Source organism: Erpetoichthys calabaricus, chromosome 4 (assembly GCF_900747795.2).
Source record: "Erpetoichthys calabaricus chromosome 4, fErpCal1.3, whole genome shotgun sequence".
In the NCBI taxonomy this organism is placed as follows: domain Eukaryota; kingdom Metazoa; phylum Chordata; class Cladistia; order Polypteriformes; family Polypteridae; genus Erpetoichthys; species Erpetoichthys calabaricus.
Window position 1 is genome coordinate 327721596 of NC_041397.2, and position 19203 is coordinate 327740798.

General features: G+C 41.8%; 3 protein-coding genes across 4 annotated transcripts in view; 2 read left to right on the forward strand and 1 right to left on the reverse strand.

Moving 5' to 3' along the window:
* LOC114643553 (protein NLRC5-like) overlaps positions 1–19203 on the forward strand; it is a 5922889-nt gene that overhangs the window by 3266161 nt on the left and 2637525 nt on the right. The window lies entirely within an intron of this gene.
* LOC114642560 (NACHT, LRR and PYD domains-containing protein 3-like) overlaps positions 1–19203 on the forward strand; it is a 691964-nt gene that overhangs the window by 438255 nt on the left and 234506 nt on the right. The gene's annotated exons all lie outside the window — the stretch shown is intronic.
* Positions 1888–19203, reverse strand: part of LOC114641960 (NACHT, LRR and PYD domains-containing protein 3-like) — a 592098-nt gene continuing 574782 nt past the window's right edge. The window contains exons 11-13 of one of the 2 annotated variants that reach the window (XM_051925833.1): positions 18882–18954; positions 3495–3560; positions 1888–3409 (exon numbers count right to left, since the gene is read on the reverse strand). In XM_051925833.1, the coding sequence (XP_051781793.1) occupies positions 1959–3409; positions 3495–3560; positions 18882–18954 (1590 nt within the window). In that variant the 3' untranslated portion in view covers positions 1888–1958. The remainder of the gene's footprint in view (positions 3410–3494; positions 3561–18881; positions 18955–19203) is intronic. The other variant, XM_051925832.1, reaches the window with a different exon arrangement.

Consider the following 19203-nt stretch of genomic DNA (forward strand, 5'->3'; position numbering starts at 1 on the left):
TTGGCTGCTTTTTGAATCCTATGGTTTTTCTCTTGGATTTTGGCCATAATGTACTCTTTTTCAGAGCTTTATACTTTGCAGTGTACTGAGTGCTGTACTCTGATATCGCTCCTTCTGTTTAGGCATTCAGGAATTCTGTGCTGGCCCGGGTCCTGTCACAGAAGCTCACCTCAGAAGTTTGACTATTATCATTCTAAGACCAACACTGACTTCATCTGGACGCTGTATTATTTACGCCGCTTTTCCGCTGTCACTACTAGACTGTCTCCTCCTGTGAATTTTGAGAACTTTTAGTCTATTTCATTAAAACATCAAACACCACAATCCTCTAGGTTTTTTTTTTTTTTTTTTTTTTGCTTTCTAAATAGCAAATCAGCCTTTATTGTGGACTTCGTTGTGGGGCATAATATCGATGTCTTGTGTTTGATGGAAACCTGCCAACAACGTAATGATTATTTTGGACTAAATATGGCTGTCCCACCCCAGTATTGTTATCTTAAAGTAGTACTGCTGGCCGTGGGGGTGATGTTGCAGTTATATGTTCTTCTAAGTTTAGAATCAAGCCAGTTTCTGCTCACGATGTTTCATCATTTGCGTATCTGGCATTACTGCTGTCTGGTGCACGACCTCTGTGGATATTACTTGTGTATCGTCCTCCTAAACAGTCACCAGTCTACTTGGCACAATGCACTGAGTTGCTCACATCTCTGTGTTCTTTGCATCCTGCTGGGCTTTTGCTTGGTGATTTGAACTTGCGTGTAGGCTCTGTAAATTCTCTACAAGTGGCTGATTTTCTAAATGTACTTCAGAGCTTTGATTTTACTCAACATGTCAATTTTTCACACTTGACCTTGTGTGTATCTTTGGTACAACTCCTGCTAATTTGTATGTCTACAAAGAAAATAAGAATTTAGTGGTAGTTTTAGAAACAACACTTGTAGATATCAATTTCTTCAATTTGATACTCGTCATTTAGCAGTTCCTAAGTGTATTTTATTGTCCGTGATAACCAGCAGAAGTATTCAAAGAAAGTGTATAAACACCACAACTTTTTAAAAAGTTTAAAAGCCAATAGAGTTAGTAGTTAACGTGCAAAAAGCACTTTTTGAAAGTATAGTGAATGACCTAATTGCTACAAAATCCACTGTTAAGATGATTTAAATCTGCAAGGTAAAGAAAGTACAGCTAATGAAGCAAATGTATCAACAACAAACGATGCATCATAAGCACTAAAAACGTGGTGGTCTGCACGTGGAACACCACACGCTGGTACTGCTGCACATCATTACTCTGACTGGCACTGAAACCTGTGGCCCCTGAAAACCTGAAATACACTGAGAAGATTGTAGAACCAACCTGCTGATCTAAGAACATTGTCTTCACAGCTCTCAAACACACCTGAACGTTACACCATGTACACATTTTCTAGAGTGAATCTGCTTATTTACACCAGTGGCGTCAGCTCATTGTCTGTCAATAGAGCTTTAATGACTGGAATGGAGATGACGACATAATGTGTGGATGTCTCAGATGTGTTGTAAAGGATCAGCAGGAATGAGAGGGCATAGTTAGCATGTAAGTAATGTCATGGCATCACTTCCTGTTATTAGAAGATCCTATGACAGTGGAGATCAGTGCCCTCCAGTGACTCTCATTTACATAAAGTGCCTTCACAGATCAAACTGAACTCGTCAAAGTCGCATCACTTACCTGACTACGTGGCAGCAGCTGAACCCCGGCGCCAGTCTCCTGATGCACTCAGGGGTCAGAGGGGTTCCTGACAGGTTAAGTTCTTTAAGCTCTCCACAGCAGCTGATGACAGAAGCCAACACAGCACAGTCCACAGAAGATAAAGTCATCCATCTAAAGTTCATCTTTAAATCCTTCCCAATGGCGTCTCTAATTAATTCCTTATTCTGAGTCTCACAGAGCCAGTGACAAACTCGCACAGCTTCTCTTTAATCTTGGCCCTGTAGCGCCTGTTTAGCTTTCTGCCTCACCCACTCCTGTATCCGCTGTGTGGTTTTCCCCTCAAATTCCCCCAGAATTCCCTCCACTGTTTTAAACACAGGACACCAAGCCAGTCCTGCCAGGAATCGAGTGACAATCTCAAATCGGCCATCTTTACATAAGTTGAGGTATTTCAGCAGTTCCTCCACATCTCCTGATGGATCAAAGTAGAAGGAGCAGGCAGCCATGAACTCCTGCAGGGTGACCTGATAGAAGGTGTACATAGAGTGATCTGGAGTGCTTTGACTGTCCAGAAAACCATAGAGGAATGAAGAGGACACGACTGGCTGAAGACTGAAAGTGGACATCTCAAAATTGTTATAAAACACAAAAATATTTTTGTCTACCCCATTATAGGCCATTTTTCCCAGTCTGACCAGAATCTCCCTCTGGTACTTGGCTTCTTGTCTGTAATTGGTCAGGATGTTGTGAAGGAACATCATAAAGATATCGGTGACAGTTCTTGAGGCAGCTCCTTGCTCTTTTTTAGAGGTCATGAAGTGGCTCTTCAGCACAGAGCAGATCATCCAGCAGTATGAGGGGTTGAAGCACATGGAGTACAGGATGCCGATCTCCTCCACATACTGAAAAGCCTTGATACCGAAAGCAGTGTCAGTGAAGAACTTCTTAAAGTATGTCAGCCTTTGTTCAGGGAGGAACCCCAGGATCTCTACAAACCGATCGACTCTTTCCATGTCCATGGCTTCCAGGGCTGTTGGTCTGCTTGTTATCAGGACTGAGCAGCCCTTCAGTAATGTCCGACTGATCAGACTGGTGACCAGGATGTGAACAGGCACCTCAACGTCTGGGTTTGAGCAGAGCTGACTGTCTGTGAAGTTCAGTTTGTGTTTGTACTCATCCAGTCCATCAAATATAAGAAGAAGAGACTCAGGTTTCTGCAGGATTTCTGTTAGTCTTGAGTCACTCAGGTGTTTATAGTGCCTTTCAATTAGCCTGGTCAGTGACATACGTGGCTCAATCTCATTGTCTAGGAGGTTAAGCTCTCTGAATTTAAACAGGAACACAAATGCAAACCTCTGGTACTGAGTGCCTCCACTCCAATCAAACATGATCTTCTGGATCATGGTGGTCTTCCCAATTCCAGCCACTCCACTGACCAGTACAATGTGGGGGGAAGTCTCACTACCAGGACTTCTTTTGAAAATCTGCTCAGTCCAGATTCTCTCACATTTCTTTTTTGTTTCCTTATTCTTGAGTTCTTCATGAGTCCTCCCAGTCTTCACAAGTTCATGTTCAGTCTCCTTAAGTGTCCTTGTGTTCTGTTTAATGACCATCAACTCAGTGTACCCAGCTGTACTGTATGGAACTGCAGAAGAAGCATGATCCTTCAGAGCTATTGTAGATTCAGACACAATGGCTCTGTGCATCTCATGGAGGTCTGAAAGTCAAAATGACAACAAGTGAGAAAACTGAGGAGCACACGAGTGGAGAAGATGCTGACCAAAGACATGAGGACTGGTTACCTTTGATGTGAGGACCAACAAAAGGTGACTGGACACTGGCCTGCATCTCCTTCAGGAAGTCTGGTCCTGGGGAGACAAGAACAAGCACAGGGGAGTTTAACATGAGTATGAGCAGTTTTCAGAGGTGTTTCACATCCTTAAAATGAATCATTCAGAATTACTCCGCACTTCTGCCTGACAGTAGAGTCCAAGCCATGTCCTGTGTTTGTGTGGAGTCTGACTGATCTCTCTCTGTCTTTGTTGTTTTTTATGGGTGCTCCTGGTTTTCTCTTACATCCTAGTGATGTGCTTATTAAGTTAACTGTAGACACATTGTTACTCTCACTGCATCTTCTTCTTCTTTCAGCTGCTCCCGTTAAGGGTTGCCACAGAAGATCATCTTTTTCCATATTACTCTCACTGCACCACTCGGAGTATTTATATCACTGTATCTGAGTGGGGAATCACAGCAGCAGCTGATCGGAAAGAGAATTATCGGTATACAGCATGAAGCACGCTGTCTCAGCCACGGCAAAACGGTTCAGAAACAGTTTCATCCCAAGAACTATAAATGCACTCAATCAAGTGCTCCTTGTAGAACTGTTTGTACTTATAAGTACAATCACCTCACTGTAAACTTGCACTACAGTTATAATATTGCAAAACCTGTGCCACTTTATAAAGCGCGTATGATGACGATATCATTTTTAAGATGAAATGCAGCAAAATATGTTGCGTATAGTTTACAGATAAAACTTTAACTTCATTTAAATAATCTGTATTGTTAATAATTAAACATGTGAGGACACGGTGCCGCAGCGCTAGTTAGTTCACGGATTGCTCCTGCATTGCGCTGTATTCTTGCTGGTGCTGACGCGACACTGGAAGGATAGATGGAGAGAATAATTAAACATGTTCTACGAAGATATTTCAATGTTCCTTAAACGTTTTGAACAATCGGTGTTCTAAGCTTACAAATGGCTTAATGTCTATTACAGAGCTGATTGTGTGGCGATTGGGTATTTGGAGAAAGAAAAGTAAGGACAGGAATTGGAGGTTAGTACGTTTGAAAGAGACAGTACTTCTGTAATAAATTATTTTTTATCGAAGGTCGCGCATGGCACAGCAAGCCTCTTGCGTGAGATATGAACAATCACTGCACCACCGTGTTCCCATGATTAATAACATGCTTTCATTCCTATCATCATGAAAATGATATCACGTAAACATCTCAGTATTTTAATTATTCAGAGAGCTGTAATATCACGAATGTAATGGATTCTGTGTCTGAAAGAACGGAACCATGTAGTGATTCACACACATAGAGCACATAGAAGATAAAACACAGAACAAAGCATTTAACATGCTACTTTAGCTACGATGGGATTTGCAAAACTAGTAAAATAAACTATTTTAAGATGAAGTTTATGATGTTCTACTTTAATGACAAAATAAACTCCGTGAATAAAGTGGAAATTTCAAGATTAAAGTTGACATTTTGTGCTTTTTTCCCACTGTGTGCCTATTTTTTTCTCTGTATCCTAATAAGCTTTCATATGACACTCAGACGGTGGGCTACAAGTCACCTTTTCACGCCGACTTTGATATGTGACAACTTTTTTTATTTCGGGCACTGTGCGACTTTGTGAACTTGAGTTTTCGAGTTTCTCCGACACTCTGTCAAATAGTACGTTTTTCCTTTGCCTCCACTTGGTATTCGCTGAAATTCTTATATTTTCCCCTGTGCTTTTCCCATTGTCTTTTCACAGAAGGCTGAGCTTAAGGGCTATTTATATTGATTTGCATATTCAAAGAGGCGTTATTCTGGGAGGAGTTGGGGCGGGACAGAAGGCGCGTGCACGTGCGTTACTTTTCATGCTGATCGGGATTTATGTAGCAGAAGAACGTGGAAGTTTGCGTACGCACAGATTCCTGCATCTGGATTTTTCTGTGCGTACGCACATTCCTGCTTTTGTGCTTATGCCATGTTATAGTGTGAGTTCTACGCACAACATTATACATGAAGCCCCTGGAGACCTCAGCCACCAAGCTGCCTCCCCCTACTGGCCAGCCCTGATTTAGCGCTGGGCCAGCCAATCCAATGAAAGGACCCCTCTACCCCACGAATCCTGAGATCCTCTATCAGGGATGACTTTACCTTAGGCAGGCAAAACAACTTGGTAGGTGGGCCGCTGGCACCAAGTGCCACATTTGAGTACTGAGAAGAGAAACAGAATAGGTGAGGGTTAGTAACAAATTATAACTATCATGTTACTTATGTTTTAGTGCTAATGACCAACAACAGAGATGCAGTCTGTACAGTTAATCAGCAGCTCTAGTCAGGGTGTGCTAAACTGAAGTAGTGAGTCTTCAGCCGGGATTTAAAAGCTGAGATTGAAGGGGCATCTCTTATAGTAGCAGGCAGACCACTCCACAGTTTAGGGGCCCTGTAACTAAAAGCGCGACCTCCCATTGTTATTTTATTAATCCTTGGCATCATAAGCAGACTGGCATCTTGAGATCTTAATGTGCATTCTGGTTTGTAAGTCCTGATAAGTTCAGATAAGTAAGCCAGACCTCGGCCATTTAAGGCTTTATATGTTAAAAGGAGGATTTTGAAATCTGCCGTAAACTTAACTGGGAGCCAGTGTAAGGATTTAAGAACTGGAGTTATGTGTTCGTATTTTCTTGTTCTTGTAATAATTCTTGCAGCAGCATTTTGGATTAACTGGAGGTTGTATAAAGAACAGTTTGAACATCCAGTTAACACCGCATTGCAGTAGTCAATTCTACTAGAAATAAATGCATGAATTAATTTCTCAGAATCCTGTTTATTTAGAAAGCACCTTAATTTTCCAACATTTTTAAGATGGAAGAAACATGATTTGGACAACTTTGTAATATGTGCTTTAAATGACATGCTAGAGTCAAAGATAACTCCTAGATTGCGGGCTGATTCAGTAAAATTAATGGGGATTCCAACTGAGTTAAATGATGACAAAATATTGCTATGATCAGCGTCATTCCCTCCAACAATTAACATCTCTGTTTAAAGACAAGTAGTTCTCATCCATCCACTCCTTTAATTCACTAACACAACTAATTAAAGACAACATCAGAGAAACTTCATTTGATCTAAATGAAAGGTATAACTGGGTGTCATCTGCATATGAGTGAAAATTAACATGATGTTTCCTAATGAGAGATCCCAGTGGAAGCATGTAAAGTGAAAACAGTAAAGGTCCCAAATCAGTTTCAATCAGTTTGTTCTTTCAGTATTTGACTTTAGCCTGCTTCAGACTTCATTTTTTCTCATTTTCCCATCCCTCATTTTTCAAATCTGCGAAGTCTACCAGTTATAGACAGTATGTATGATGGGGGGCATAGGGCCAGCTGCCCCCAATGCTAGAGAAATGTTGTGATGGTAAAAATGAATTGTAAAGTCCATATGTTGCTCCAGGCTGCTAAAGCCCCATTCAGACTGCAGGTAGAAGTGACTCCACTCCCGTTTTTGACTCATTTTTTTTGTTTGACTAGTCAAATCGATTGTGCAAGTGATTCAGTTCTGATATGATTGTTCATCAATAGCTATCATGAAAAAATTAATTATAAATGAGTTCATCAGACCGATGCAACCTAATGGACAAGGTTGTTGACCGCACTACCAACTTCATCAACTTCTGTATGGACATTGTAGTTTCAGTAAGAACAGTACGCTGCTATGCTAACAACAAGCCATGGATTACAAGTGACATCAAGGGCCTTTTGAACCAGAAGAAAAGGGCTTTTAAAGGTGGTGATCAGCATGAGCTTAAGCGCGTGCAGAAGGAACTCCGAGTCCAGCTCAGAGTGGCGAAGGAGCAGTACAGGAGAAAGCTGGAGCAGAAGTTGCAGAATAACGGCATGAAGGAAGTGTGGGATGGGATGAAGATCATCACTGGCTGCAGCTCGAAGCGGGGTGCCACCATCGAGAGAGACGTGGAGAAAGCAAACCAGATGAACAACTTCTTTAACAGGTTTGACCACCCTAACTCACTCTCACACTCACCTCGGAGTACTGCACCCTCCACACATCCTTCTGCTGATACCAGAATAGGAGAGACATCCTCACCCACAATTACAACAGCGCAGGTGAGCAGAGAGCTGAGGAGACTTTGTGCCAGCAAAACAGCGGGTCCAGATGGAGTATCGCCACGACTGCTGAAGGCCTGTGCGTTGGAGCTGGGGAGTCCTCAACAGCGCATCTTCAACCTGAGCCTGGAACAGGGGAGAGTCCCGAGGCTTTGGAAAACATCTTGTATCACCCCAGTCCCAAAGGTATCACGTCCTAGTGAGCTGAATGACTTTCGGCCTGTCGCTCTGACGTCGCATGTGATAAAGACCATGGAGCAGCTGCTGCTTCATCACCTGAGGCCACAGGTCCGCCACGCCCTCGACCGACTGCAGTTCGCATACCTAGAGAAGGTGGGAGCAGAGGATGCCATCATCTTCATGCTACACCGATCCCTCTCCCACTTGGACAGAGGCATTGGTGCTGTAAGAATTATGTTTCTGGACTTCTCTAGCACCTTCAACACAATCCAACCTCTGCTCCTTAGGGACAAGCTGAAAGAGATGGGAGTAGATTCATACCTGGTGGCATGGATCATGGACTATCTTAAAGACAGACCTCAGTATGTGTGTCTCGGGAACTGCAGGTCTGACATTGTGGTCAGCAACACAGGAGTGCCACAGGGGACTATGCTTTCTCTGGTCCTGTTCAGCCTATATACATCGAACTTCCAATACAACTCGGAGTCCTGCTACGTGCAAAAGTTCGCTGACGACACTGCTATCGTGGGCTACATCAGGTGTGGGCAGGAGGAGGAGTATAGGAACCTAATCAAGGACTTTGTTAAATGGTGCGACTCAAACCACCAACACCTGAACACCAGCAAAACCAAGGAGCTGGTGGTGGATTTTAGGAGGACCAGGCCCCTCATGGACCCCGTAATCATCAGAGGTGACTGTGTGCAGAGGGTGCAGACCTATAAATACCTGGGAGTGCAGCTGGATGATAAATTGGACTGGACTGCCAATACTGATGGTCTGTGCAAGAGAGGACAGAGCCGACTATACTTCCTTAGAAGGCTGGCATCCTTCAACATCTGCAATAAGATGCTGCAGATGTTCTATCAGATGGTTTTGGCGAGCGCCTGTCCTAAGTAGACATCAGGAGGCACTAGGCAGTTCATAAGAACATTAGATATATAACAGACCATTCAGTCCACAACGCTTCTTTGGCTTAATAACAGCTGTTGTCCCGCTGTCTCATCCAGATACTTCTTAAGAGTTTCTGCCTCAACTCCATGCCTCGGTAGTTTGTTTTAGATTCCCAAAGCTCTTTGCATACTGAAGTACTTCTTGACTTCAGTCCTAACTGTAATTCTTATTTCACCATTTAACCAAAAGAATCTGGTGAGATCAACTTTATTGAAGCCTTTGAGATCTTTCTATTAGGACCCTACGTGGCCTCCTCTGCTTGAGACGAAAGAGGTTTAGTCCTGTGGTTTCTATCCTCTGCATATTTGCACCTCTGCTGTTTTCTGGTGACCAGAAGTGACATAAGACTGCAGATGTGGTCCTACTACAATGTGGTTAATCACACAGTCTCATTATAACGGTCATGATTAGGCCTAAAATTGAAAAACCCTTGCCAACAGAAAGTTAATCTTATATTTATAATTCATGTTTCTTTGTCTAGATGTCACACTGTGATTTTTGTTCATCAGTGTCATCTGTGAATTTCAAAAGGTTAATATCTACAGGCACATACCTTAAAAATCAGTGATATATATATATATTAAAAAGTGATGGCCTAAGGACAGACCCCACAGGGACTCCAATGATAACATCACCCTACATGGACTATCCTCCTCCTCCTCCTTCTCTTCTTTTTAGCTTTTGTCTCTGGCTGATTAACCAACTTGACACTTGATAAGAGGGTTATTTTTTATATCAGTGGTTTCTAGTTTTAAAATTAATCTTTATAATCAAAGGCTTTTTACACATCAAAGTCAATCCTGTTGTATGCTTTGCCTTTGTCTATTACTCTAGCTGCTCACTCAAACAACTCTAATAGACTGGTCTGGTAGACTCTTCTTCTTATATGCTGGTTTTCATTTAGTATGCTATTTTCATGCAGGTACTTTTATAGTTTATTTCATATTATAGTTCCCTCAGGTGATGGGAAGGAGATAAGTCTCTACCATTGCAGAAGTAAGGCACGACTAAAGTGGTGCAACAATAACATGGTGATATCATGAGTACATTTGGATTGGGAACCAGGAATGAGAGAGGTGAGAAGTTCAATACAAGTGATCTGACAGTAAGAAAGACTTAAACAGCACATAAGAAGGTTGTGGACTTGGAGAAGCCCAGATGATCAGCTTTACAATCAAATGGGCTAACTCACCACCAGCAAATATTTCAGAAATGTCATTCAACAGTCCACGGCATACCCAGGATCAGATCTTGAGAGTGGCCATGTTCCAATGAAAAGCAAGCTGTGGGTTACGCTAAAACGACTGAAGAATCTTAAGGGTAATACCAGATTAGATGTGGCTTGTTTGAAAGATCTGGACATAAAGATGAAATACATTGTGGCACTGAAGAACAGATCTGAAGTTCTGACAGTGTAGAACATATCAAGCTGGTAAGTTTAAAAAGACAGTGATGGACGTGTCCAATGAAGTGACACCAAAAAAGAGGAAAGAGAAGAAGAAAAAGTGGATGACAAATGAAATTAGGGAGCTAATGAAGGAAAGGCAAACTATAAACCACATGTGGTCTCTTGCAACCAATCCTTTTTCCTTTTTATATTAAAATTAATAATAATACATTTTATTTATTCATAGGCACCTTTCTAAACACTCAAGGACACCGAACAAAAGATAAAACACACATTATAAAAAAAACTAAAAAACAAAAATTAAAATCAGACAGAGCAATTGTAATCAAAGAGAAAAAGCTGTCTTAAACAAATGAGTTTTAAGTTTAGATTTGAAAAGTAAAAATGATTCAATATTTCAAAGCTCAGGTGGTAGTGAGTTCCAGAGCTGTTCAGTTGCTCTGCTCTCCATAGTGGTAAGACAGACGAAGGGGACAGTCAAGTGGATGGAGGAAGAGGATCTAAGGGTACGGGAGGGAATGGCAACATGGAGGAGGTCAGACAGATATGGAGGGGCGAGGTTGTGGAGAGCCTTAAAAGTTAGTAGGAGAATTTTGAATTGAATGCGGAACTTAACTGGACGCCAATGAAGCTGCTGCAAGACGGGAGAGATATGGTGAATAGAGAGGATTCTAGTAATGATGTGGGTGGGCAGCTGAATTCTGGACCAGTTGAAGCTTATAAAGAGATTTGCGAGAAAGACCAAAGAAAAGGGAATTGCAATAATCCAGATGAGAAGTGACAAGGCTATGAACAAGGATAGCAGTGGTGTGGGGAGTGAGAGAGGGGCGAATACGATTAACGTTACGCAAGTGGACATATGGAGACCTGGAGATGTTATTGATGTGGGACTGAAAGGATAAAGTACTGTCAAGGATGACACCCAGACTCTTAACCTGTGGGGAAGGGGAGACAGAGGAATTATCAATAAGTAAGGAAAAATGATCAGTTTTGGATAATGTTGATTTTGTACCAATGAGGAGAACCTCAGTTTTGTCACTTGTTATTTAATTTAAGAAAATTTGAAGAAAACCAGGATTTGATTTCTGCTATGCAATCAATAAGTGAGGAGGGTGGGAAGGAAGCAGTAGGTTGCTAGTGAGATAGAGCTGGGGGTCATCAGCATAACAGTGGAAGTTAATGTTATATTATTTACAAAAAGATATTACCAAGGGGAAGGAGGTCAATAATGAAAAGGAGGGGCCTCAGGACAGAACCCACCTGAAGTAACAGCGGTGGGTTGGGATGTGAAAGTTTTAAGCTGAACAAATTGAGTGTGGCCTAAGAGGTAGGATCTGCACCAATCTAGTGGAGTGTGGGTAATGCCAAGCAAAGATAGTCTATTAAGAAAAGTAGTGTGACAAATAGTGTCAAAGGCCGCAATCAGATCAAGGAAGATGACAATAGGAATTAAACCAGAATCAGCTGCCATCAGGAGGTCGTTAGTAATTTTTATAAGTGTTGTTTCTGTACTGTGGAGGGGACGAAAACCAGACTGGAACTGTTCATACCGATAATTATTTGAATTTTGGAAATGAAGGGTAGATTAGAAGTATGACGAAAATTACTGAAATTAGTCAGATCGGCACCAGGTTTGTTCAGTATTGGGGTTATTGCAGCAATTTTAAAATATGAAGGAACAGTACCAGTAGTGAGAGAAGAATGGATTATAGCAGAAATAAGTGGGACCAGAGAGGGGAGGCAGGCTGTGACCAGAACTGTAGGGAGGGGGTCCAGTGGACAGGTGGATGGCTTAGACTTACAGACAAGATCTGAGATTTCTGAGAAAGTAGGAAGCTGAAAAGAGGAAAATGAGTGAGTTGGTGGGTGAAATTCAAATGAAGTACTGGAGGAATCTGTACAGAGAGACTGATGAATCTTCTGGATTTTTTCATTAAAAAAGGACATAAAGGGAATTTCAAAAATCAGTTGAGCAAATGTGAGAAGGTAAAGAATCCGGGGGTTGTGTGATATTATTAAGCAGTGAAAACAATGACTTGGTGTTGCCTTCATTGGAAGAAATAATGAGAGTATAATAGATTTAGTCTGGGCAATACAGTCCTTGTAATAAAGTATATGGTTTTTGCCGGCCTTTGGCTTTCAAAAGCTGAAGTTCAGGCGTGAACCAGGGAACAGAAAAAGAGAAAGAAACAGATCTAGTTTTTAATTGGAGCAAGAGTGTTAAGAATACAATTAAGTCCAGTGTTATAGTGTGAGACCAGTTCTTCAGTAGTGGATAAATTATGAATATCCATAAGGGAATCAATATTAGAGGAAAGAGAGTCTAAGTTAATATTCTTAATATTACAGAAATACATGAGATGGGAAAGCTTAGTATTGGAAAGTGCAAGTTTAACATTGAATGAAATAAGAAAGTGATCAGTTATGGGGAGTTCATCTGCAGTACAATCAAGCGGGGTAACTCCAGAACAGCAAATCAAGTCCAAGATGTGTCCTTTAGAATGAGTGAGAACATCAGTGTGCTGCTGGAATCCAAAACTCTCAAGGCAGGATGTAAAGTCTCTAGTAAGAGGGACATAGATATTATCTATATGTATATTGAAATTCTCCAGAAGTATTATGTTTGATGAAACAGTAGATAAGTGTGTAAGGAAAACAGCAAAGTTGTTCAGAAAGTCATTATTAGATTTGGGGGGGGGGGGGGGTAAACAGTTGCAATAATAGTAGGAACAGGTCCAGTTAATTGACACACAAGAGATTCAAAAGAACTGAAGGCAGGAACAGACAATGGCAGGACTTTCCATTTCTCACGATACATTAACGCGAGACCTCCACCTTGGCCAGAGCCACGGGGTTGACAGATGTAAACAAACTCTGGGGGAGTGGATTCGTTAAGTTGGGAAAAGTCATGAGGTTGTTGCCAAGTCTCAGTTAGACAGAAAAAGTCAAACTTACGATCAGTGAGGAGATCATGGATGAGAGGCCCCTTGCTCGTGAGTGAGCGGATGTTCAGCAGACCAAAGTTGACAACGGCATTATCGCATTTAGCAACGGTGTTAGCCGACCGGGCTAGGCTGGCTAACACACTGTGGTCAGCGACCCTGTCTAAGTTAAGTGGAGGACATCGAGTACTGGACCAGATGGAATTTATTATTTTCAAAGTGTCAGCCTGGAGACTCCGGTGGGACCCATGGTGGATGTATCTCCGATGGGGGAGGAATACGATGTCCAGATGGAAATACCGCCCAGTCAGCGGATGCTCGGAGAGGTGAAAGCGGAGTCGGAGGAGCTCGGCAGCTGAGTACTGAAGCAGGCCAGTTGCAGGTTGGATAGCGAGCGACAGGAGGGACCAAATAAACACGAACCAAATAAATCTCATACTGGTCCACATTGTAAGCGAAGATGCAGACAACTCGGATGTCCGGAGAACACAGCCAGGTAAGACTCAAAAGCAGGGTTAGCCTGAAAAATAGTTCATACAGAGCCAGATCAGCAGTTGAGCTAGAAATCAGTCTAGCTTTAAATGACTGATAAACAAAACTCAACGTATAAATCTGGTCAAAATGAAAACAGTTGCTTAGTTTGTAACATCATAAGTTAATCAAGAAAAAGTTACCGGTGAGCAGCGGTGACCAGTCCCGCCAGCGTTCGCTCAACTGGAAGTTTTTCTCTATTACCCTTTTCTTACCCCAAGCTGTAGTGTCCAGTATTTCTCTTATTCTGTTTTCAAACACATTTCGTTTGGAGCAGTTTGTTTTAAACCCAGGACCTAATTTAACTCATAGTCTGCTTTGTTTAGGTAGATGAGAACCTTGACTGAGACCCTTTTGGAATGGTGGTCTCAGTGAAGTACCTGGGAATAATCTAACGACAGGAAAAACATTATGGGTAAAATGGGTATGTGTTGTGGTAGTTGTGTTGGTTGTGATATTGCTGCTGGTAATTAGCCGATCTCAGCCTGATGAACGAGGGTTAACATGGACCAATGAGAAAGGGCAAAGACTTCACTGTGTACTGTCTCTTGGGTCACCTAGATGAAACGTGGCATTGAAGAAGAGCCCATGAGGATGATGCGCTACTAATTACAAGATAATCAGCATTCTGCTCACAGAGCTCTGTTTGATAAACAGACCACAGCCTTATTGTAATGCAGTGGTGGCTGAAGCCTATCTCAGCAACATCAGGCCCAGTCAAGGGGCCTCGTGTATAAATGGTGTGTATGCACATTTTCACGGTAGCCCCTCACCTTGTGTATGCACTTTTTTGCTTGGTTTTGCAACCTGGCAGCACTCAGCGTCAAAGCAGTGCTACTGCTTTTTTTCAAATTTGCCTTTTTTCAAATTTGCATCAATGACACAGAATTTATCAAATATATCAAAATTAGTTACATATCCTTTCCAAATTTAATTCACTTGATTGTAATCATTCTGTAACTATATGATGGTGGACGGGATTTTCTAAACTATTCTAACAACCATAGGTGCTTTAGCATTGTTAGAAGACATCACAAATGGAAGAATCAGAAGAGAGCGTGTATTTAGAGAAGATGATGATGACTGGCTTCTAAGTCGATTTTGATTTCCCAGAGCTCTCCACTTGGCGCTGTGTGCTGAACTGGCGCCGGCTTTACAAAGACAGACTTTGAGGACTTGTGCTGTACCTGATCCTTTACAAGTTCTGTCCACTCTTGGGTTTTTAGCCACAGGAGGGTTTCAACGTGAACTTGCTGACTGATTGGGTATTTCACAATCATCACTGAGTCCTGCCATGCCAGATGTATACGAGTCGGATGGTATTACCTGCTTGTCATCCAGATAGATAAGATTTCCTTACACTGTGATTGAACTGGGTAATATGAAAGCACAATTCACAGCAATGTCAGGATATCCAAATGCAATAGAGTGGTCAACTGCACACACATTGCTTTTGCAGTAAAATAAAGGTTCAGTGTGTGGTCTCATTTCGTAATGTCAAGCATGTAAACCAGACAGCCTTATAAATTTTTTGCAATTCCATCCTCTTTGTCCTTCTGCTACCACACCATCAGAATTAGTAGACCTTGTCATGGGAGGCTGGGGGTCAGACCCAGCCGGGACGCCTGGAAGGACCGGGAGGTGGCTTATATGTCCCCCGGCCCACGAGGGGGCAACCGCCCTGGATGTTGAGGTGACCACAGAAAAGGAGCAAGGAGGCTCAAAGCCCACTGGGGCCTGGGAAGGTGGAGGAAGGACCTTCCAGGAACGCCCGGAGTGCTTCCGGGTGCAAGGGCAGCATTTCCGCCACACCAGGAAGTGCTGCCGGAAAAGTGTCATCAGGCACCTGGAGCACATCCAGGTGGGAATAAAAGGGGCCGCCTCACTCCAATCAGGGAGTCATGAGCTGGAGCAGGACGAAGCTCCCATAAGGAGAGGAAAGACGGCCGACGGACATTTGGAAGAGAGACCTGTGGAGAGGGTGATTGGTGCTGGGCGCACTGTGTGATGTGTGGGACTTATTTGGTGTTTAATAAACGTGTGTTTGGCAAAGTGCTGGTGTTAACCTGCAAGCTCACAACCTTTAAAATGCTGCTCTGTGTTCTGCCTTTGATACACTAACTACCTTAAAAACATGGACTGTTTCATTTATTCGCACTGCTCCCTGGTTCACATCTGAACTCCGTCAGCTCAAAGCTATGGGCAGACAGTTGGAGCGCCTATCTAAGAAGACGGGACTTGTTGTACATAAGGAAATGTATTCAGATCATTTGTTAAAATACAAAAATGCTCTCTCTGCTGCCAAAACTGAATACTATTCTAACATTACCAATACAGGAGAGAAAAATACTAGAGCTCTTTTATCAACATTAAATAGGCTAATTATACCACCAGAAATGTCGCTTACCATAACTTCACTGTTAAACACTGCTGCACTTTTCTGCTTCCTCTATTTCTGCAGAAAATGACATCCTCTCCACTATCACCCATGTTCCCTTACCAACCACCCTGTTCTCAGATTTCAGTTTACCTGCTGAAAATGATGTCTCGGTGCTTATAACAAAATCGAATTCTTCCACATGCCAATTTGATCCAATACCTACAAGCTTTGTTAATTCCTGTCTGTCACATATTTCCCCCATGATAACTACTATAGTTAACTCTTCTCTTACTACAGGCACGGTCCCCCTCTCACTACAAACAGCCTCAATTACTCCAATTCTGACAAAACCTGGTTTAGACCCAAATATCCTTAACAATTATCGGCCTATTTCAAATGTTCCATTCATATCTAAAGTTCTTGAAAAGATACTTGCCTCCCAACTTCAGTCCCACCTTTCAAAAAGTTTCATCCTAAACACAGCACAGAAACTGCTCTGGCCAAAATCACAAATGATCTTCTCTGGGCAGCTGACATGGGACTTGTACTTCTTGACCTCAGCTCTGCATTTGACACCATATCCCATCAGATACTTTTGAAACGACTAGCTAGTTTTGGAGTCTGTGGCCTTGTCCTCCAATAGTTTTCTTCCTACCTCACTGATAGGATGTAATTTGTTCATGTAAAGGGCTTTAAATCTGAGAGTACACTCATTACTCGTTCCCAGTAGGTAATATTTTTCTACACCACAGTATTAAATTTCATTGTTACGCTGATGACACACAGCTATATCTATCCACTAAATCCACTTCTGTATTCCCTCCAGATTCTCTTATGGCATGTCTCCAACATATAAAGTCATGGATGACTCACAATTTTCTCCAATTAAATAGCAATAAAACTGAGGTGCTCCTCATTGGTTCTAAATCCACACTTGCTAAGGTTAACCAGTCTTCACCTTTAATTAACAACATTAACACAAACATTTCTTCCCAGGTTAAGAGCCTGGGCGTCATTCTAGACAGTACTCTCTCTTTTTCTTCCCATATAAGTAACATTTCTCTGACTGCCTTCTCCATCTCTGAAACATTTCTAGACTCCGTCCTGTTCTTACACAACACAGTACTGAAGTATTGGTTAATGCCTGAGTCACCTCACGTATAGATTACTGTAATGCTGTTCTATCTGGTATCCCACAAAAACAAATCTATCGATTTCAACTTATTCAAAATTGTGCTGCCAGGATAATAACCTGCTGTTCTAAATCCACTGAACATATCACACCTACTCTCTCAACTTCACTGGCTCCCTGTTAACTACAGAATACGATACACAATACCGCTCTGAACATTTAAAGCTCTCCACAACCTCACTGATCTCCTCCAGACTGACACTCCTCTCGCTAACTCAAATCCTCATCTGCAGGTCAACTTTCTGTACCACACATCAGACTCAGTCCTCTGGGAGCTCGAGCGTCTCTCATAGTGCTCCTCACTCTGGAATTCTCTTCCCTCTCATATCTGTCAACTCGACTCAATAATACATTTTAAAACTGCCCTCAAAATGTATCTTTTCAAACTGGCATACCAATTGTGAATTTAACAGTTACTGCCTGTTATCTTTGTAATTTGCTACTACCTCTGTACCTTATTGCTATTTGATTTTATCATCCTCTTTGTTTTAATATTTTATTACTGTTGTTTAATTTCATTTTAAGGTGACCTTGAGTGTTAAAAAAGGTGCCTATTTAATAAAATGTATTATTATTATTATTATTATTATTATTATTATTATTATTATTATTCTTAACTAGTGCAGCAAAAGGCAAGCAGTCCTTTTAAAGATAGCAAGTCACCTCAAAGAGCCATGTAAAGAGCAGAGAATCGATCCATGGGTGGCACTCGGTGCCAACACTACACTATAAAGGCTCCTTCACAGAATTAATTTGCATATGTAAATAAAACATATTTCCACTCTATTAAGGTGCTGCTCTGTAGTCCACAGAAAGTATGTTACATTGTGCAAGCATGTAGCGTGCTGCATATATAATGTGGCTCAAAATGGTGGCTTTCCCACACCTAAATAGATGCAGTATGATGAACCTGACCCTGACTCCCCAAATGATCAGCCAAATCAGACAGCGTTACACCTTTGTTTGAATGTAATTAGCAGCATGTAAAGACAGGTCATCAAATGCAGCATTTATTTTTTAACCCATTCATTTAACTTGTGCTCAATATCACAGATTACAGCCCTTGTATTCCTTAGTTCATTGGCCACATCTCTTACAGCATTCGCTATTGCATTTTGTGACCCAGAACAGCGTATGTCAGCACACAAACAGATGGGCACCCAGTGGTTTCTAAGGCAGAGGTGTGTGTGCGTCCTTGGCATGGGGGTCAGCTTTTCTAATATTGTCTGAAACAGAATAAACATGATGGTGGGCTGCGACTTGCTTTTTCAGAGCGACTTTTTTATTTTGAACACCATGTGACTTTCTGAACTTGAACTTTCAAGTGTCCTCACCACTCTATATCACTCAATCAACTTCCTTATGTTGTTTATACCACTGCTTAAGCCAACAAATAGCACATTTTCTCTTGCTTCCACTTCACATTCACTGAAATGCTTTATTCTGTGTGTTTTTGCCATTGTCTTTTAACAATTCACTGAACACAAGGCGCTATTTATATTGATTTGCATATTATAATATGTGAAAGTCTGGAAGGAGTCGGCGTGTGCACGTGCGTTAAATTTCACATTCATTGGGTTTTGTAAAGCAGAAGTGCGTGGAACTTGGTTGGATAAACAGATTTACTATTTGTACTTCATGTGTGTGGACGGTGAAGAGTCCATGCTTATCACCTTTAATGACAGTAACTCACCCCCATCGGTCACCTCTTCCAGGATTCTTCTCAGGTTTGGTGATGGAAATCTCACAAACTCTTCAGCCAGCACCTCCCACAGGCCGACCAGGACCGCTCTGTCCTTCTTCAAGGACTCCACAACTGCTGCCGTTTCAAACTCTTCATTAGCTTTCAGGCTCTGAAAGACATTTGAGTGAGCAGATGTCCAGTTTAGAGATGACCACGTGTGACGCATGCAGCTCTGATCACTTATACTTAATGATAACCCATCCAAATCAATATCGATTTATTTTTATAGCAGCAAAGTTCTGTACATAACAGCAAAACACAAAAACAATCC